At 41.4% G+C, this 18,888-nt stretch overlaps 7 protein-coding genes across 7 annotated transcripts; 3 read left to right on the top strand and 4 right to left on the bottom strand.

Moving 5' to 3' along the window:
- Window positions 1–1,074: 1,074 nt before the first annotated feature.
- On the top strand, window positions 1,075–2,752 carry BCR41DRAFT_345556 (hypothetical protein). The gene has a single exon (XM_022022740.1). It carries the CDS (start codon window positions 1,150–1,152, stop codon window positions 2,686–2,688), a length of 1,539 nt encoding a protein of 512 aa, XP_021885288.1. The 5' UTR covers window positions 1,075–1,149; the 3' UTR covers window positions 2,689–2,752.
- Window positions 2,753–2,896: 144 nt separating this feature from the next.
- BCR41DRAFT_345553 (hypothetical protein) lies at window positions 2,897–6,131 on the bottom strand. Its single transcript, XM_022022739.1, has 4 exons — window positions 5,514–6,131; window positions 5,094–5,185; window positions 4,948–5,001; window positions 2,897–4,341 (listed from the first exon to the last, which is right to left on the bottom strand). Exons 1-4 carry the CDS (start codon window positions 5,919–5,921, stop codon window positions 2,973–2,975), a joined length of 1,923 nt encoding a protein of 640 aa, XP_021885287.1. The 5' UTR covers window positions 5,922–6,131; the 3' UTR covers window positions 2,897–2,972.
- Window positions 6,132–9,198: 3,067 nt separating this feature from the next.
- BCR41DRAFT_331234 (transitional endoplasmic reticulum ATPase) lies at window positions 9,199–12,360 on the top strand (the record flags this gene model as incomplete). The annotated part of the gene is made up of 4 exons (XM_022021787.1): window positions 9,199–9,604; window positions 9,719–10,000; window positions 10,099–10,357; window positions 10,459–12,360. Exons 1-4 carry the CDS (start codon window positions 9,564–9,566, stop codon window positions 12,358–12,360), a joined length of 2,484 nt encoding a protein of 827 aa, XP_021885286.1. The 5' UTR covers window positions 9,199–9,563.
- A 136-nt stretch (window positions 12,361–12,496) lies between these two features.
- BCR41DRAFT_345549 (hypothetical protein) lies at window positions 12,497–14,735 on the top strand. The gene is made up of 3 exons (XM_022022738.1): window positions 12,497–12,693; window positions 13,061–13,230; window positions 13,380–14,735. The coding sequence occupies exons 1-3, from the start codon at window positions 12,572–12,574 to the stop codon at window positions 14,630–14,632; spliced, it is 1,545 nt and encodes a 514-aa protein (XP_021885285.1). The 5' UTR covers window positions 12,497–12,571; the 3' UTR covers window positions 14,633–14,735.
- A 367-nt stretch (window positions 14,736–15,102) lies between these two features.
- BCR41DRAFT_345547 (cytochrome c oxidase subunit VA-domain-containing protein) lies at window positions 15,103–16,567 on the bottom strand. The gene is made up of 2 exons (XM_022022737.1): window positions 16,345–16,567; window positions 15,103–15,721 (listed from the first exon to the last, which is right to left on the bottom strand). Exons 1-2 carry the CDS (start codon window positions 16,436–16,438, stop codon window positions 15,393–15,395), a joined length of 423 nt encoding a protein of 140 aa, XP_021885284.1. The 5' UTR covers window positions 16,439–16,567; the 3' UTR covers window positions 15,103–15,392.
- Window positions 16,568–16,786: 219 nt separating this feature from the next.
- Window positions 16,787–17,466, bottom strand: BCR41DRAFT_116450 (copper chaperone-like protein). The gene is made up of 4 exons (XM_022019427.1): window positions 17,416–17,466; window positions 17,230–17,296; window positions 17,015–17,082; window positions 16,787–16,931 (listed from the first exon to the last, which is right to left on the bottom strand). The coding sequence occupies exons 1-4, from the start codon at window positions 17,419–17,421 to the stop codon at window positions 16,872–16,874; spliced, it is 201 nt and encodes a 66-aa protein (XP_021885283.1). The 5' UTR covers window positions 17,422–17,466; the 3' UTR covers window positions 16,787–16,871.
- A 20-nt stretch (window positions 17,467–17,486) lies between these two features.
- Window positions 17,487–18,836, bottom strand: BCR41DRAFT_383355 (hypothetical protein; the record flags this gene model as incomplete). Its single annotated transcript, XM_022027452.1, has 7 exons — window positions 17,487–17,690; window positions 17,807–17,969; window positions 18,074–18,162; window positions 18,258–18,365; window positions 18,502–18,546; window positions 18,636–18,670; window positions 18,757–18,836. The coding sequence occupies 7 exons, from the start codon at window positions 18,834–18,836 to the stop codon at window positions 17,536–17,538; spliced, it is 675 nt and encodes a 224-aa protein (XP_021885282.1). The 3' UTR covers window positions 17,487–17,535.
- Window positions 18,837–18,888: the final 52 nt, after the last annotated feature.

Below are 18,888 nucleotides of genomic sequence, written 5' to 3'. Positions count from 1 at the left end.
AGCCTATTTCTATCCCTCAATTGTTTGAAAATTTATACATTCTCCAATTTGAAAACCTCCAATCCATGTACATGTACTAGGAGCACTAAAAAACGCAGCACATCAAGGCATGCAGCCATTTAGCGCAAACTGGAAGAAATGACAAGGATGGTGTGTACATTATGTTGATAGTATCCACAAGTAAATAAATTTGGAAAGACCTTTGACAATTTTGGTCACCTCTATATATACTCTTTATCCTGTAAAAAATAAGGAGAAAAGCCAAGTGCTAGAACAGGCAGAGCCAGGTGGACATTATTTTTCCAAACCCATCGTATTATGTACCTCATGTACTACTTTTCCGTTTCTTCAATAGTACCTCTTCTCTTTCTGTTAATCTATTGCTTGGCTGATTGGTTAGATAAATAGTACATTCCATCCCTTAGTACACATCAAGGTTGATTGCTTTTAAGTGCTGTATTTAAAAAATATGGCTATCATACACATGTTTCGGTACCCTCCCAGAAGCGAAAAGACAGTTATTAAAATGATGAACCTGAATCTGATTTATACTTTATCGTCGTCTATTGAAGTCATTTAATTGCAACTGACTTAGCTTGATGGGCGGAGGAAAGAGATCTGGGACTGATCTATCCACAACACCGACTCAATGAGCCAGCGTAACTGTAAGGAAAGTGAGTCTATGGGCATCATAGTGCCTTTTCTGTTTTCCAAAGAGTATTTATCCTGAGACAGGTTGTCGTCGCTATTACCAACCTTGGATAAGTTGTTTGTTGAACCTGCAATCTATTTTCAGAGCACAGCGATCGCTGCAATAATGTTGTTCCACCTGGACTAAATGGGCTTCTTTCGGCATTTAATATATATATTTTTTACATATTTCATACTATTTCAATCATTTTTTAACAAAGAACAGACTTCGCCTCTTTTTTAGCTTCTTTACTTCTTTACACTATACTCCTTTCTTTTTCTCTTTTCCTTTTCCTACTTTCTTCCCACCATTGTCTTCCTTCCTCATCTACCATTCGCCATTACTCATTCATTGACATTCCTTACTTTTTTTTTTTTTTTTTTTTTTTTTTTTTCCCCATTTTTGAAACATTAATCCTTTTCTCGTCCCTGCCCTGACATCAAAGTATAATAGAAGCTATGAAGTTCTCACAGCCTGCGCTCCTTCTCAGTCTTAATCTGGTAGTAGCCATCAATCTCTTTTCGACCTTTACTCATGCCCTACCAGCACACCCCTCAAAGCCAACTTCACTTGAAAGTCCATTATCTCAGCGCCAACAACAACAACAACATCGGTCACACCATTATGTCAGAGAGGCTCGCTCAGCAAAAGCACATGCAGAGAACAAATCAAATAACAGCAAAAACAATAGGAGCAACAAAAGTAACAGCAAATTGTCCACTGGTCCATCACCAACAGCATCATCCAAAATAAAACGTGCAGACAAGATTACTTCCTCGGTCATAGCAACATCGAAATATGCAGGAGAAGAGCCGCCGTTGCTTCTACTTCCAGACTCAAATTCCGTCTGGCATGCAGGCTCAATTGAATCTGTAAAGTGGTCAAAAAAATATGCTCGCAGGCTACCCAAGGATACCACAGTGGATATCATCCTTGTCGACTCAAAATCCAACAAAAAGCTCTTTTCTCTGAAACGTTTCATCCCATTTCGGAAGGGCAGTGCCCAAGTTTGGGTTCCCTCCAAGATTTCTGAAGATGGCTCCTATGTGCTGGTACTTGAGCTCTATCATGGGCGTAGTCAGAAACCTGCGACAATTGAATCAAAAGCTCAAGAACCTTCTATCATTTCAGAGTCAACAACAATAGCATCGTTCACTTCCACAGCAACAACAACGACCAAAGCATCCCAAACATCAACGGGAGGCACCATCACAGAGCCCAATAATGATAACGGTATCCCATCAATCCTTCGTCGATCCGATATCAGCATTGCCCGTCGGTCTCGCAGAGTTGAACGCGACATCATGACTTCCTCGTATTCCTCTTCATCTTCGTCCCCATCCTCTACTACATCTTCCTCATCTTCTTCATCCCATCTCGATATCAACAATGAAGACTATTACAAAGGTCATAAAGAGGATCAACCTTTTGAGTTCTCTCCAGACGAGTTTCGTCAAGAATATCCCAATGTGGCGCAACCAATCGAACTGGAGCACACTTTTGGTCTCCATCAAAAGGTCTACACCTTGACGCCCTATACCCTCGAATGGAAAGTCCCCTCACGTGTTGTAGAGCTCTTGGAATACACACAAGCACGCCTTCGTCTAATGACGGACAAAGCCATCGATCAAAGAAACAACCCTGCACTTCATAATAATGACAAGACATTCGTTGCTAAAGTGTTAGCTGAGCTGGTGCAGGACCAGACCTTGGTACCTGTTTCGGTTCTTGCGAGAAATATTCCTGCAGAGACAAGATTTCAGTATCTGCAAATCCATGATCGTGTCCCTCCAGCATTTTATCGCCTTAAGGTTCAGATGGTCGTCGTTGAAGTCCAAGGCGGTCAAGGACGGGATGCTGATGCATCCGGTTCGAGGAGCACGAGACTGAATCACAGCAAATACATGGAAGGATGGGACTTTCCAAATGGTGGTCAGGTTGTTGATCGATATGAGACTATTACAAGACGTTTCTGGGTTTCTGGTGGCGCACTGTAGCGGTTTTTTTTTTCTCATTTGTCGTCATATTGATTGTGTCATCTCTCCACTTATTCGTCTGCCAAAAAAAAAAAAAAAAAAAAAAAAAAGCCTACATTTTTTTCGCATGCATGCCCCTTGTACATTATTGGTATAATAATAGTAATAAATGTTTACTGTAACATTTGATATTTGATGGGGAAAAAAAGAAAGCAATGCTATTAAATGATGATGATGACGATGGTTGTGATAAACTATTTACAAGTGAGGATGAATGCGAAGATGGAAAGGGGAATATTTCATGGTTACAGTTTCCTGATCAGACGTCGGGCGCCACCTGACAGAAGCGCAAGGGCCACGCCTGATACTGCATGTCCCACTACTTTCTTTGCAGGACCATACACCAAATTTGAAGGCGAAAGCAAACCTGGTAATGTGACAGCGCCTGCCACCACATCTTGGACCAATGATTCTGGTTCGCCTCGGTTCCACGTCTTGAGTTGAGTTAGACGCAAGCCATCCTTGCGAATCTTTTCATAGAGTTGTTTGGCTCCTGTATCAGCTTCATTGCGGTATCCATAGACAAACGTGATTAGTTGATTCATGCTCGAGGGTTGGATTCCAAACCATGTTAGCGTTGCACGGCTCGCCTTGATCACCACCCAGATAATAATCACGATCTCTACAGATCCTGTAACAACATGCATAATCCGTGTCCGCAGCCATGTCTGCTGCCAAAGTTCATACAGTTGCAAAAGTACGCCTCGAGACCGATTCGACCCAACACTCCGACTGGTATATTGCCGTTGCATCAGCTGCTGGCGCGCCTCTTCTGGCTGTTGTCCTTGTGTTTTTTGTTGTCGGTAAGACGATGTGGATAACATTGTATCCTGTCGGGAATTTGATCCATCAATGTCAGGGTTCAAGAATTGAACCTGATATTTTTTCTTGAGTCGTTCCTTCCTGCGTTCATCTGTTTTGGAGGATCGTAGGATACCCTGCAACGGTTGCGATGATGATGTGGGCGTTGGGGGCGTACTTGATTGTGTTAGTGATGATAATGATAGATTTGATGAACTGCCTTTTGATCGTCGTGTTAAAGATCCAAAGTTTGCCTCAGAGTCATCAGAATCCGTCGTCAGACCGTGAAACCGTTCGTCCAACTCCAATGTAAGTCTTTGACATGATTTCCTATAGCGATCATGTTGCTCATCATGCTTCTGCCTCCAGTATATTCTCGAGACTTCGTCATTAGCAGAATAAAACGAGAGTGGGGAGTAATCGGAGGGCTCTAGGATTGAAGAGTTGCTATCCTGCATCTTGGTTGCAGTAAGAAGTGTGAGTGAATTTCTGGCGGGTCTACGACTAGGTAATTCATGTTTGGAGCCAACATTGTCTATAACGCCACTGTGCATAATTGTCCAGTCTAATTTCAAATGACTTTCCGTTGGTGTCTGCCGTGCCTTTGCCTCGGAAGTGGAAAACTGCTTCATAGATGAATTTTTCTGAAGGGCTGTCTGGGCTTCATCAATCAGTAATTGTAATGAAACACAAATTCGATTATAAACAACATTGGAATCTTCATCGCCCTCCGTGCTCCGTCCAATGGATGAAGTACCGTTATTGTCGCTGTTGTTAATTGCTTCTCCGGCATTTTGTAGCGTCATTTCGGCTCTGAGTGAGTGTACAGAGATACATTTAACAGATGCCATTAGAAAAGGATAATGGTAAGAAAAAATACCAAGGGAAAAAAAAAATTGCAAATATGAACAATAGTAAGCATATGTGTTGGTGCCAAGAGCTGCACTGATTAATTATACTCCCCATGTGGTGGAAGGTGGTACAGTGGAGTATGAGTATTATTGCATTGACATTCAAGTGGCACATGCGCATGCAAACATTGATTCCTCTTGGTGTGGTTCAACAGCAAATCGGGCTCAGTTTTCACTATTTTTTTTTTTTTTTTTTTTTCTTCAAAACAGCGTGCCATTGCCAAGAGCGAGAGAAGAGATCTTAACACTGAGGTGGTACAGGGAGGAATCTCCATCTCTCCCCAACAAGAGCACATTGCGCTTTCACTCACACACTCTGGTCACGAATTAGCGCTTATTCAAGATTTGTCATTGACAATTCAGTTCAAAGTAAAAGCAAAAAAAAAAAAAAAAAAAAAAATAAGCCCGCTCGATCACGGCCAAGTAGTCGAAGTCTCACGCCTGGTGCGCTCAGTCCCAATTCCCCTTTCAGTCGAAAACTACAAAACTTTTCCCTCCTGTTACTTACTCTGCAAGAAGCATTTTGAGCTCTTCTACAATGCGCTTATTAGAGTCTTCAGCCCTGTAAAAAGTGATAGGGCAAGTTAATAAGAGCATGTGCTAGAGATTTATCACCATTTGAGCAACAACATTCATATTATTAACATTGCTTACAAATTCAGTCTTGTTTCGAGGTCGTGAACTGTAGCCCGAGTGTCCTTTACTTCGGACTGAAGTGTTTGGACCAACAATTCAAGGACATCCCCCTAGATAAAGGGACGATATAACAACGGTGTTAAAACCAATATTATGACTATTTAAAGATTGTAGGATAAAGTAGTGGAGCAATTATATCAATGCAAATAGCTCTGTTGAAAGATAGATTGAAGGAATGGCAAGTGGAAAGATCCCTTTTTGATTATATGTGTTAAAACAAAGGATGAGAGAAATAACAAAGAGAACATGGGATATAGGAGAACACGGGGAAAGGGTGGAAGACAATGATCGCGACATAAATGAGTGGCGGGCAAGGAGGCTAACGTGCATACTTATAATAATAAAACTCTCAGTGGATTGTTTAGTATCTATTATTACCTCCTTGTCAAACTTTGAATCTGTCATTAGGAATACTGTGGTTGAATCTGTAAGAGTAGAAGTGGACTGGTTCAGAGGTGATTCCATTCCTAGTCGGCTCCAGGCAGTGTCTTGACTGTCTGTCTCACCGTCCTCGTCGTCATATTCACTTCCATTGTCCCTATTAAACTGATGTTCAGTGGTATTTTTCTGAAGATGCTGCTGTTGTTGTTGTTTTAATTGTTGCAAGAGTTGCTGCGACTGATAAAAGACTTTTTTATGGTCTTCAAAAAAGTCATCAAACGAGCGAGTCTCTTCATCAGTTAGTGGGAAGGAGTTATTTTTAGTCGAATTCATATTGTAAATGTCCTGCTTATTGAATTGTCTTTGCTGTTGTTGCCATGGGTTTGACACATGTTGTGTTTCCATGGTTATCCTGAGGCAAGATGCAAATAAAAAGAGAGGAGAGAGAGGAACAGGAAACAGAGAGAGGCAAGTTGATCAGATTTAAGATTAGATATTAAAATGATGAAGAGTCAGTTATGATGATGGCAATAGAAATGAGTAAACTAGTGCATGAATGCGGCAGGTGCGATTGACGAGGCGTTAGTGGAGAATGAAGATAGGAGAAAAAAAAAAGAAAATAGCGTGATAGTGTGAGCCATGGGCATAAGTGAGCACATTTTTGCGATGATTCCCGACCCTTCTGAGGGCAATCCAATGCATGCACATTAAAAAAAGTTAGATCACGTCACCGAGGGCAGGAACTGTGCAACTTTCAAGCTGTGGTTACACGAAATGACAAAAATTTAAGCCGCGCAAAGGTGCTACCACTTGAAGCTCTGGCCACGATCCGGTGCTGTGCTCTGACCCAGACTCGGCTGTGCGTCTGTGCTTGTGGCTGGCGGTGCTCTTTGTTTCATCCACGGATATTGTCTCTTCGTAATCACGAGCTGGACAGAATGGACGTTGTGATGAAATATATTTTTGCATTTACTACATGTACAGTGTTTCTCACTAGCCGTCGGTTTGTTGAAACCGAGCCTGTTTCGCTTCAGTTTAATGAAACTTTATTATGTCTTCCATTCTAATTCAATTCCCTCCCTCCTTCCTTCATCTGTTGATTCTCTCTCAATAAGTGGCGATATTCATTAAATAACTCCAAATGTCTTTGTACAGCGACCCAGCGCTTCATCAGATGAGGGCTATCGATTTCGTGTCGAGCGTTCATAAACTCCAAATAGTTCTTCATCGGCTCTCTTCATTTATCTCTTGATAATCATGTATAGTTGGACTTGAAGGAGGGGACTCAAACACATCCTCGATGCGGCTTTCAGATCGCACGGAGTCTTGGCAACTTAATTCAGAAAGGCTGATATTATAATCGACATCATCCTCATCACCTTCGTAAATGATATCGTCTTCTGCGTGGGGAATGAAACGGTGTCTGTACTTTTCAGAAGTCATTATCTTATGGACAGCATCGTTAATCATCTCAGAAGGTCCTTCACAGTAGTTCATGATGAGATAGTTAAGCACATTAGTCTCCCTTTGTTTGGTGCCCTCCTCTCTGTCTCCACTATATTGGTTAGCAAGCTTATCTTGAAGTTTGGAGATATGATCTGCTTTTGACTCGATTCCAAGCCAATGCAAACGGCTCCTTTGTTCGAAGGTCAAGATAGGAGCCTTAGCAAAGCAACTACGGATGCAAGCTGAAGTCACTGATTCCCAAGCTCTAGCGATACATGACCAAAATGTCGCGTTGGATGGCAGAGCATTAGCTGATTTTCTCTTTGCCCTTACACGCGCCACGACTTCAAGCATACTATTGCTATAAAGAGCTTTGAACGATCTTATAACGCCTACATCTAAAGGCTGTGTCATTGCCGTCGTGTTCGGAGGGAGCCGAATGATCGTGATGCTCTTGAGTTCAATTGCCTCACAGTCCTTGTGTGCTGATGCACTATCAATTAAGAGAGCAATGCGACGGCCCTGTTCCTGCATATCATCGTCCAGTTGCCTCAGCCACTTAATGAACATTGGTTGTTGCATATAACCCTTGCCAGAAAAGTCTGCGTCAATCGTCTTGAAGATGGTCCTGGTCAGACCCATTGGACAGTGCATGGCAAGCACCAAAGGCTTGCGCTTGTCAGACCCCGTTGAATTACTGCAGAGCAGGATTGAGACTCTAGCTGACCGAACGATCTTCTTTCCACGAATAGGTGCGGCCTCATGCGTTCTGTTGGACATAGCTGTGAGGAAGAGACCTGTCTCATCACAATTATAGATATCGTCAAGTTTGAAATCGGTAAGCTTGGCTTTAATAGTCTCGATGCGATCCTTCACAATCTCCAGGTCCGCTGAGTCACTTTCACCATGCCCAATAAGGCCATTCCTATTTTTAAAGCGGTGGAGCCATCCTTTCGAAAAATAGCACTGTTTGGGTGCTTGATCCGGAAGAAAGAAGGGCTTCATTTCAGTCCAAATTGTCGCTGCTGTCCCCCGTAGGCGGTTATCGGTGACATTGAGATCGAGATTCCTTTCGGCAGCATACCATTCCATCAAGGCATCTTCTATAGGTTTCATATTTCGACTAGTTTTGCGCTTGACTGCTTGACTAGCCAGTAGGGGAAGGGATTTCACGTCTTGAACATACTCCTTCCTTCGACAATAAATCTCTCGTGCCGTGCTGGGGCTCATGCCAAACCCCGCTCCAATAGAGGCAATGGAGACTTTAAATCCTTTTGCTCGTAGTCCATCAACAGTTGCAATGAAATCTGCTTTATCGACTAAGGAAAATGACTTTCGTAACCCGCTATGCCTGAGGGATAGTTTCCTTGAAGATCTTCGCTTTAACGGAGGCAACCACTTGCCAACAGCAGTCTGCTCCTTGACTAAATCTTTAAGCTTCGATTGTGGAGACTGGTTGTTAGACATTGTTTGATGATCTACTTCAGTATATGGATGAATAGTGGATAAAAAATTGTAAAGAAAGAGAGAAAGAATGACTGCACTCTTACACAAAAAGATTTCCTCAAATAAATTTAGAGGCCTGGCTTCACTAATACGTCGCCTTTGTGAGGGAAAATTGTACAAAGTGCAACACAATAACAATAAATGAAAGCTGCTTTTATTTTCCTTTCACGAAGTAGAGTTGGAGCGAATCATTCTCATAATGGCCTTGTTAGAATTGTGTTTTTACGGGCCGATGCATCCATAGATTTTCTTGAGCAGCTAGTTTGTACTTGCTCTATACTCGGCTTCCTCTTCTTTTTTCACTTCTTTTCTGCTTATTTCATAACGTAGTGCTCATGTAAAAGACACTCACAGGCCCAACGACGTATACCTAGCCAAGGCCCAGGCCCAGGACCTTTACACGCCCAGCATCGCATCCCAAAGTTGACCGCGTTCTGTCTTGCCTCGACGATGTTTCGAATCTTACTGCGATATTAGTCCGTACTGCTTATTTTGCTCCTAAGACGATTTGCCAGCCAGTTATCAGCAAGTCTTATACATGATGTGATCTAGCTCCTTTATGATGGATACCAGCATTTGGGGGGGGGGGGAGGGTGTCTGTTGGCCGCTTGCCACGTATCCGCTCTCTTTGCCGAAATCTTCGTCTGCGGACTGTCTAGATGTCGGTCACGTTTTCGAGGTTTATTTCGTCAAATGTTTTTAATCTTTAGACATTGTTGAACACATGCTTCACAAATGCACCAATGTGCCAACCAGTTGTGTGAAGTTGATTGGCATTGATGACAAACCTATAGGAATGATGAATGATAGCCATGGAATATCACAGAACAAAGACTTAGAGACAGCTCTTACTCATTATAGAACTTCTGGCACATTGACTTTTTTGGTGGTGGTGGCGCTTTCTAAAGGGCAAATTCATTGCTTCGCCTGTGTTCCATGCCGCAGAAACTATAAAAGGCGGGCTGGCGCATTCGCTCACGTCCCCAGAACTTTTCTAATCTCTTTCTCTCTTTCTCAGCCCGGTCATTACTATTGTCTATACCAAACCCAACCCCACCAATATACAGCATTTTATAATTTACAACAACTCATATTATGGCCCACAACAGCAGTAGTCAAGCTAAAGGAAAGCTTGTGTAAGTGTGATTCATTCAGCTGCATGTCCTGTGCGCATGAACAATGTCGGACAGAACAATGCTGGCAAATTTGTATAATTGCGTCTAATTACAACTGAATATTTTCATGAATAGTGAGAATGCATCCATTAGTGCCCCCAACCCTGACCCAGAGCACGACCCCGCCACAGCCATTCTTCGCAAAAAATCTGCCCCCAACAAACTCATTGTGGACGACGCCACTAATGATGACAATTCAGTCCTTGCGTTGTCTACTGCTACCATGGAGAAGCTTCAGTTTTTCCGTGGAGACATGGTTCTCGTGAAAGGAAAGAAGCGTCGTGATACTGTCTTGATTGTCCTGGCAGATGACAGTGTTGAGGATTCGAAGGTTCGAATCAACAAAGGTAAGTTGCGGATCAGAGTTTTTTTTTTCCTTCGTATGAGGCTTAATTTAAGATTTGGAGGGTGTGTACTAAATCCGCATATTTAATGTCTACTTGTGTAGTGGTTCGAAACAACCTTCGTGTGCGTCTTGGTGATGTTGTTTCGCTTCATACATGTACAGATATCAAATACGGCAAGCGTATTCATGCCCTTCCTATTGATGATACTGTCGAGGGCGTCACTGGAAATTTGTTTGAAGTCTATTTGAAGCCATACTTTTTGGAAGCTTACAGGCCTGTTCGCAAGGGCGACTTATTTTTGGTCCGCGGAGGCATGAGGGCTGTCGAGTTCAAAGTCGTGGAGACAGATCCAGCCGAGTATTGTATTGTATGTATTCCTATGGAATGAGAAATATACGATGGAATATCCAAAATAGTAACTTCGGAATGTTAACAATCGTTTGCTGCTTCTCGATCGAGGAAACTTAGGTCGCACAAGATACCGTAATTCACTGTGAAGGCGAACCCATTAAGCGTGAAGATGAGGAGTCTAATCTAGCTGATGTTGGATACGATGACATTGGAGGATGTCGCAAACAGATGGCTCAGATCCGTGAAATGGTTGAGCTTCCCTTACGTCATCCTCAACTTTTTAAATCGATTGGTATCAAACCACCTCGCGGAATTTTGATTTACGGCCCCCCTGGAACAGGAAAGACTCTAATGGCACGTGCGGTTGCTAACGAAACTGGAGCCTTCTTTTTCTTGATCAATGGACCTGAAATCATGTCCAAGATGGCAGGGGAGAGCGAAAGCAATCTGCGAAAGGCATTCGAGGAGGCTGAAAAAAACAGTCCTGCCATTATCTTTATTGATGAAATTGATTCGATTGCACCCAAACGTGAAAAGACAAACGGAGAGGTTGAGAGACGCGTAGTTTCACAGCTATTGACTCTCATGGATGGATTGAAGGCTCGCTCAAACATTGTTGTCATGGCTGCCACAAACCGTCCCAATTCGATTGACCCTGCCCTTCGTCGCTTCGGACGCTTTGATCGCGAGATTGAAATTGGTATCCCCGATCCTATTGGCCGTCTCGAGATTCTTCGCATTCACACTAAGAATATGAAGTTGGATGACAACGTTGATTTGGAGCAAATTGCTTCTGAAACACACGGTTATGTCGGGTCAGATGTTGCCAGTTTATGTTCCGAAGCTGCTATGCAGCAAATTCGTGAAAAGATGGAGCTCTTCGATCTAGATGACGAGACCATTGATGCAGAGGTTCTCGACTCGTTGGCTGTGACCATGGAGAACTTCCGTTATGCTTTGGGCATCTCCAACCCCTCTGCTCTCCGTGAGACTGTTGTCGAAGTCCCTACAATTACATGGAACGATATTGGTGGTTTGGAAAAGGTCAAACAAGAGCTTCAGGAGACTGTCCAGTATCCAGTCGAGCACCCCGAAAAGTTCTTGAAGTTTGGCATGTCGCCTTCACGTGGTGTCCTCTTCTACGGACCTCCTGGATGTGGAAAGACCTTATTGGCCAAGGCTATTGCTAATGAATGTCAAGCAAACTTCATCTCTATCAAGGGACCAGAACTCTTGACGATGTGGTTCGGAGAGTCTGAGGCTAATGTTCGTGATGTCTTTGACAAGGCTCGTGCCGCTGCCCCCTGTGTCATGTTCTTTGATGAACTGGATTCCATTGCCAAAGCTCGCGGCAATTCGGCAGGCGATGCTGGTGGAGCAGGTGACCGTGTGCTCAACCAGATCTTGACTGAAATGGATGGAATGAACGCCAAGAAGAACGTCTTTGTTATTGGCGCAACAAACAGACCTGACCAAATCGATGGTGCCTTACTGCGCCCTGGTCGCTTAGATCAGTTGATCTATATTCCCCTTCCAGACGAAGGATCACGTCTTTCTGTCTTAAAGTCTACTCTCCGCAAGTCTCCAGTGTCGCCTGAGGTTGATCTTTCCTTCATTGCCAAGTCAACCCATGGATTCTCTGGAGCTGATTTAACAGAAATTTGCCAACGTGCATGTAAACTCGCTATCCGCGAAAACATCGAGGCAGATATGCGCAGGGAAAGAGAGCGTAAGGAACGTGGTGAAGAGGGAGCCATGGATGAGGACGAGGAAGACTCTGTCCCTGAGATTACTCGTGCTCACTTTGAAGAGGCTATGAAGTTTGCTCGCCGATCTGTACAAGACAGCGACATTCGTCGCTACGAAATGTTTGCACAGAACCTCCAGAGCTCACGTGGATTTAGCTCATTCAAGTTCCCAGAAGGCGGTGTTGGAGGATCTGCTGCTCCAACATTAACAACCGAGACTAACACGGTCTTTGGCCAGGACAGCACTGCAGATGATGATCTGTACTCGTAAAAAAAAAAAAAAAGATTTTTGAATAACCCTTAAATAAAAACTAATGTAGCTAATTTATAGAAAATCAAAATGGGACTGCTTTGAGAAAAAAAAAAAAAGAAAAAGCAAAAAATAAACACACAATAGAGTACTGATCCTTTTTTTTTATTCTCTCTGTCCTAATCCTTCATCACTCATCTCCTTCTCGACCGCATATTCATTGACAAATACAATGTTGGTCCTCTACGAGACTCCTGCAGGATATGCTCTGTTTACCCTTCTCGATGAGGGAAAGCTCGAGAAGCCTGATTCCATCTGGAAGAGCTTTGAGACTCCGGAACAGGCCAAAAAGACGTAAGATTCATTTTCATTCAACAATCAAACAACAAGACCAGCCTCAGCTACAATCCATTGATCAAAATCCCCAACAGTCTATGACCGAAACACCTCCTTTGTCTTTCATTTACATTTAATACATAATTTGACACATATTTCATTCGAAATGATTTAATCAGCTATGCAATTGTTTAGTGTTCAATTCTCTCTTGGTCTGTTATTCAGATACTTTACAACTGCAATAATCCCTCTATCGGAATGGTTCATTCAACTACCTAATTTGCATCTGTCCCTGCTTTAATATATCATTCCTCTTTTTTAACAGCAATTAATTGCGGTCAATAACTTTTTTTTTTTTTTTTTTTTTTATCTTTGTATTATGTAGTGTGAAACTCCGTACTTTCAGCAAGTTCGAAAATACAACTGATGCTTTGTCTGCCGTCACTGCCCTAGTCGAAGGCAAGCTCTCCAAGAACTTGAAGGAGTTCTTGTCAAAGGAGATCAGCGAGAAGGAGATGAAGAAGGAATCGCTTATTGTTGGTGACGCCAAGCTTGGTACGTGACAGGAATTTTATCCTACCACGATTGACATGCTCTATTTTCCTCTTCCTCTTTGACTTGAGTTAACGAAATGGCTTTTTTATTTTTTCTCTTTTTTTCTTTCTCTTCTTTCTTTTGGTATTATTGTCATTTGTTTTAACCAGGTGGTGCCATTGCCAAGAAGCTCAACATGAAGGTCATCTCTGATTCGACCACTCTTGATTTGTATCGCGGTATCCGTACGCAATTGGATTCTCTTCTTTCTGGATTGTCATCATCGGATTTGTCGGCAATGGTTTTAGGTCTGTCCCATTCTCTTTCCCGCTATAAACTCAAGTTCTCGCCCGACAAAGTTGATACCATGATTGTTCAGGCTATTGCTCTCTTGGATGACCTCGATAAGGAATTGAACACCTATGCTATGCGTGTGAAGGAATGGTATGGTTGGCACTTCCCTGAGATGACCAAATTGATTGTTGATAACTTGGCTTACGCCAAGATTGTGAGGAAGATGGGCTTCCGCACCAATTGCTCAAAGACTGATCTTTCGGACATTCTTCCTGAGGAGCTTGAGGAAGAGGTCAAGGAGGCCTCTGAGATTTCCATGGGAACTGAGATCTCTGAGGAGGATTTGGAAAATATTCATGCACTTTGCGACCAGATCATCTCTATCACTGAATATCGTACTCAGCTCTACGAGTATCTTAAGAACCGAATGAATGCCATTGCTCCCAACTTGACTGCCCTCGTCGGTGACCTTGTTGGTGCTCGTTTGATTGCCCATGCCGGTTCCTTGATGACACTCGCAAAGCACCCTGCCTCGACTATTCAGATTCTTGGTGCTGAGAAGGCACTCTTCCGTGCCTTGAAGACCAAGCACGACACACCCAAATATGGTTTGATCTACCACGCTTCATTAATCGGTCAGGCTGGTCCCAAGATGAAGGGTAAGATTGCCCGTATGGTTGCTACCAAAGCTGCACTTTCTGTCAGAGTTGATGCCCTTGGCGAGACTGACTCTCCAGAGATTGGTATTGAAAACCGTGGCAAGGTTGAGGCCCGCCTCCGTATGCTCGAGGGTCGCTCTGGTAGCAACAACACAGGTGCGGACCGCAAGAAGGCAGGTGCGGCCAAGAATCAGAAGAAACATGAGTTTGTTGCGACTTCATCATACAATACCTCTGCAGATGTCACCATGAAGTCTGCATCAGAATCAGATAAGAAGCGCAAAGTTGAATCAGATGACGAATCCAGCAACAAGAAGGCCAAGAAGGAAGAGAAGAAGGACAAGAAGGAGAAGAAGGAGAAGAAGGATAAGGAAGAAGAAAAGGAAGAGAAGAAGGAAAAGAAGGAGAAGAAGGATAAGAAAGAGAAGAAGGATAAGAAGGACAAGAAAGAGAAGAAGGAGAAGAAGTAAAAAAAAATCTACTTTGTGCACTTTTTTTTTTTTGTTATTCTCTGCATTATCTCTTCTACTCTTCTATATATTAGCCTCTTTTTTTAAAAAATATTTTCTTTCTGTAGATTATGGATGGGAGGATTAACTCACGTTACGCATCACTTATTATTATTTTTTTTTTTCTTATTAAATCGATCTTTTATGCATTCAAAAATCATTCTTATCATGAGTGCTTAAATGTCTCTTCTCTCCAACGACCAGTAAGTTAAACAGGACTCGACTCCATCGGGGTCAAAGCAAGCAAAACTTTTGTGGCGATGGGAAAATACCGTTTGCAAACCAAGTCGACAAACTACTAGAATCGCCACATAAAATGAACAATGAGGTTAATTTTTTTTATTTTTTTTATTTTCTTATTTTTTTTTTTTTTTTTCTAATGCATTTGTTTAAGTTCAAGCTACAAAAAAAAAAAAAAAAAAAAAAAAAAGAGAGAAAGAAAGAGTCAAGAAGGTCAACTCTATGTGTTGCTGCACTAGTTTTTCAACAGAGGAAGCATTGCAAACATTGTATTGCTGTATTGTATTATGTCGCTTATTGCAGTATCAACTGAACCTCCTTTTCTCTACTTTTTTTCTGGCCATTTTTTTTTTCTTCTTCTTCAATACTCTCCTGAAACTGTACAAAAATATTGTTGCTCTTTGCGGCTGATGATGTCAATGTTGCTGCTGCTGCTGCTGCTGTCATTGTTGTTGTTGTTGTCGCTGTTGTTGTTACTTTTTTAAAATCCAAGTTCCTCTTTGGTATCAACACCTAACTGAGCCCTCAGAGGAGCCAGCTCATCCAAGTATTGCTTGTAAATAGCATCCGATCCAGTCTTGACCTTCAATCCTTCAAAGATACGGACAGCTGTAGGGTAATCATTGACGCGTCTAGCAGCCTTGAGAGCAGCCTCGATAACTGAAGGCGCAGGAACCAAATCATAACCAAAAGCATTATTCAATCCACGCTGAAGCTCAAACAAATCATCCACATTGTCAAAGAACTTGACAAAGCGAGCTGTAAAGTCCTCAAATGATTCCTCGTGGTGATCGGCAGAGTAATGACGGACTAGCATAAATATATATATTTACAAATGAAAAAAAAGAGGTCAACATATTTCATGAGATGGAGCATCGTTTTCCTATGAGTTGACAGCCTCCTTTTCAGTGCCAACGAGTAATAACAAGAAAAAATGAAGGAGCATTGTTTTTTATAGACAGATGTTTTATATCTCAATTGTGCTGTGTCCAAAAACAGGTTTCGGAGCTCTTGCTTCTTCCGGACAAAGGCTTCGTTTTTGTATTTCCATAAAAAAAGAAAAAAATAAAAAAAAAGGCAAAAAAAAAAAAAAAAAAAAAAAAGAAAAAGAAAATGGAGTCGCCATTGACTATAAATTTCCTTGCATCCTACCCCTCGCTCTGTATTCTGCTTTGTCAGTTAACGTGACAAAAATTCATGATAAATAGTTGCAGGTTATAGCTTGTTATATAACAAAAAAAAAAAAAGTTATAGCTTGCTATCCTTTGAAAGAGGCGCGTTCACGTAAAAACGCGCAAAATAAAAGCCATGTGCAGATTGTATGTCTTGAAGCTACATAGCTGTTGAGGGAATGCTTCCAATGCCGCTGTACTCTTGAGAAGACTGAAGATGGAAAAATAGAAAAAAAAAATAAAAAATAAAAAAAAGCTTACTCTGAATAGCAGCGCGAGTTGCAAGAGCTGAACGAGTGACTTGAACACGGGCGGCAGCGGCAAGTGGGCGAGAGAGAGCAACGAAGCGAGTCATGGTATTGGTATTAGACGCGTAATCGAGAAGGAGAGAAGTGTGTGAGAGAGAGAGACAGAGAGAGTCTATGTGTAATGAAAGATGAATTAATGAGAAAGTTGGATTGGAATACAATTCATTAAAATGATCAGAACTCTTTCACATCCGCCCTTTCTTCTTCTTTCGGACTTTGTCAATTGAATTTTTTGTCCGACAGTGAATGCGATTAAGGCCAAATCTATAACAAAACATGTTCTATCAACTATTTCCAACAATTATATTTAGTCACTAAATCCTAATTTAACAAAGTCTGTCAACTAATCTAGAGCCATACAGACAAATGTATACTTTTTTTTTGACATTTCTACCATGCTCCCATTCGAAAAAAATATATATACATAATATATATGTATATGTATATTTTATTTATTTTTAAAACGTCTTTTTTCTTTGTTTAAGCAGCGGCAACCTTAGCAGCCTTGCCAGTCTTTTGAATCGTCGCAAGAATCTGTTCCTATTGTCATGAAAAAACAAATAAGCCTGCTTTAGTCTCATCTCAAACTGTTCACAAGACATTAAAACACGTAAAAGACTAACCTCAGTGAGAGTATCAGATTCGACAATGACTTTCTGGTTCTCAAGTGAGACGTCGAATGTCTTGACGCCTGAAGAATTTCAAATAATAATGTCAGTAATATTCAGGAACAGTAGTTTTTTATTATTATTATTTTTTTTTTTTAAAAAAAAAGGCTGTGGATAGGACAACACAATGTCGTGATATCCAGAAAAAATGTCGTCTTTTTAATATTTACCATCGAGCTTGTTAAGAACGCGGGTGACAGCACCGCTGCATCCAGAGCAGGTCATGGTAACGTCGTACTTGTAAACCTAATCAGAAGCACCATGTCACATGAGAGACAGGGGTCAGCAGAATGTTGATTGCATTGTAGTGTAATGTCAGTGAACAGTTTGTGCATAAAATATAAAAGAGGACATACTGGCATGGTTATAAAAAGAGGTTGTATAATGGCAAAGTGATGACAAAAAAAAAAAAGCATTACAGTTCGTTCGTTCTAAGCTTTTTATTCCCTAAAAATCGCCCTTAATAAGAATTAAAATTAAACGAAATCCTCCTTGTGAGTAGCATCTGTGTCGTCCCATTTCAAGGCATAACGAGAAACAGGAGGCTTGTAGGCTTCCAGCTTATCAAGCACCTCTTCCGCAGTTGTTCCTGCAGCGATAATGTCAGCACTCCAATCGACGACAAATTTCTCTGTAAAAGTTTCCAAAGTAAATAAATTAATAAATAAAGGGGATGGTATTAGTAATTTATTGATGAATTAAAAAACGTGCCCATCTCTACACTTATCAATTCATTTGCGGACTAACCTTCAACAGAGTGCTGGATAAACTTGAGCAAGTGTTCGAAGTAACCCTTCATGTTGAAAAGAACAACGGGTTTATCATGGATGCTTAACTGGGACCAGGTCGTGATTTCTAGAAGTTCTTCCATAGTGCCGTAGCCACCTGGCATAGTGATGAAACCACTTGACTAAAAAAAAAATGTTTCATGCTGATCAATAAATTATCGATGTGTGCATTTACATGAGAACGAAAAAAAAAAAAAAAAAAAAAAAAAAAAAATTCTGTACGTACTAATTTGTTCATCATCGCTTTTCTAGTATGCATGTCCTGCACAATAATTTCCTCACCAAAAACTTTCTGATTGTCAACATCCGGAATTTCTGTTACCAAAGAAAAAAAAAAAGAGAAAAATTTAGCTTGAAGGAAAAAGCAGGACAACAAAGCATCATCCTTATAGCACCAGGTTTATGTTTACCTGGGCGTTCAACTTTTTTGAGGGCACCAGGAATGATTCCTATAACCTTTCCACCCCCTTCATGGATCGTCTGAGCGATTGCACCCATTAGACCATATGATCCACCACCTTTGGGAAATAAAAGACGAGGAAGGAGACTTGTAAGTTAAGCGGTGGATTATTAAGGCAAAGGATGTTTTATCATATTAAGATCAATTGATGCTTATCGATCGCAAAACACAATAAATAGGATACACATGTTTACCATAGACAAGCCCATAATTCCTCTTTAACATCTCGCGACCAAGTTCTAATATTGAGAAACACAAACGTAGTAACGTTAAATACGCGAGGAAATATTTAATTAACCATCAAAATTAATCGACAAGCAACACACACCCTTGGCCATCTTAATATAGTCCGGATCACGCCCCCTATATTGTAACAATAGAAAAAAAAAGAATGAGACTTATTTTTCCTGAACATTGTCGCTCATGACTACATTCTTAATGGCACTTACGGAGATGAACCGCAGAATACAGTAATCATTCTCGTGGGACTGGCAGTTGTAGCCTGAACCGAGACATCGTTGTTTGCCATGTTGAATAAAAAAATCTTTAATAAGAGAAAGAGAGAGAGGGAGAAAGGGAAA

The sequence above is a fragment of the Lobosporangium transversale genome, assembly GCF_002105155.1.
Source record: "Lobosporangium transversale strain NRRL 3116 chromosome Unknown BCR41scaffold_3, whole genome shotgun sequence".
NCBI lineage: Eukaryota > Fungi > Mortierellomycota > Mortierellomycetes > Mortierellales > Mortierellaceae > Lobosporangium > Lobosporangium transversale.
Note: the sequence above shows the minus strand (reverse complement) of the source record. Positions and strands in the feature narration are given on the sequence as shown.

What these genes read in the sequence shown, in the direction of transcription:
- BCR41DRAFT_345556 (XM_022022740.1), top strand. Translation starts at nt 1,150, where the DNA reads ATGAAGTTCTCACAGCCTGCGCTCCTTCTCAGTCTTAATCTGGTAGTA.
- BCR41DRAFT_345553 (XM_022022739.1), bottom strand. Translation starts at nt 5,921, where the DNA reads ATGGAAACACAACATGTGTCAAACCCATGGCAACAACAGCAAAGACAA. An exon ending in CTCGAAACAAGACTGAATTT is followed by an intron (nt 5,002 to 5,093) that starts GTAAGCAATGTT and finishes CACTTTTTACAG; the next exon opens with GGCTGAAGACTCTAATAAGC. An exon ending in CTCAAAATGCTTCTTGCAGA is followed by an intron (nt 4,342 to 4,947) that starts GTAAGTAACAGG and finishes ACACTCACTCAG; the next exon opens with AGCCGAAATGACGCTACAAA.
- BCR41DRAFT_345549 (XM_022022738.1), top strand. Translation starts at nt 12,572, where the DNA reads ATGTTGGTCCTCTACGAGACTCCTGCAGGATATGCTCTGTTTACCCTT. An exon ending in CCGGAACAGGCCAAAAAGAC is followed by an intron (nt 12,694 to 13,060) that starts GTAAGATTCATT and finishes TGTATTATGTAG; the next exon opens with TGTGAAACTCCGTACTTTCA. An exon ending in TGTTGGTGACGCCAAGCTTG is followed by an intron (nt 13,231 to 13,379) that starts GTACGTGACAGG and finishes TGTTTTAACCAG; the next exon opens with GTGGTGCCATTGCCAAGAAG.
- BCR41DRAFT_345547 (XM_022022737.1), bottom strand. Translation starts at nt 16,438, where the DNA reads ATGACTCGCTTCGTTGCTCTCTCTCGCCCACTTGCCGCTGCCGCCCGT. An exon ending in AACTCGCGCTGCTATTCAGA is followed by an intron (nt 15,722 to 16,344) that starts GTAAGCTTTTTT and finishes TATTTATGCTAG; the next exon opens with TCCGTCATTACTCTGCCGAT.
- BCR41DRAFT_116450 (XM_022019427.1), bottom strand. An exon ending in CGTTCTTAACAAGCTCGATG is followed by an intron (nt 17,083 to 17,229) that starts GTAAATATTAAA and finishes GAAATTCTTCAG; the next exon opens with GCGTCAAGACATTCGACGTC. An exon ending in AATCTGATACTCTCACTGAG is followed by an intron (nt 16,932 to 17,014) that starts GTTAGTCTTTTA and finishes TCATGACAATAG; the next exon opens with GAACAGATTCTTGCGACGAT.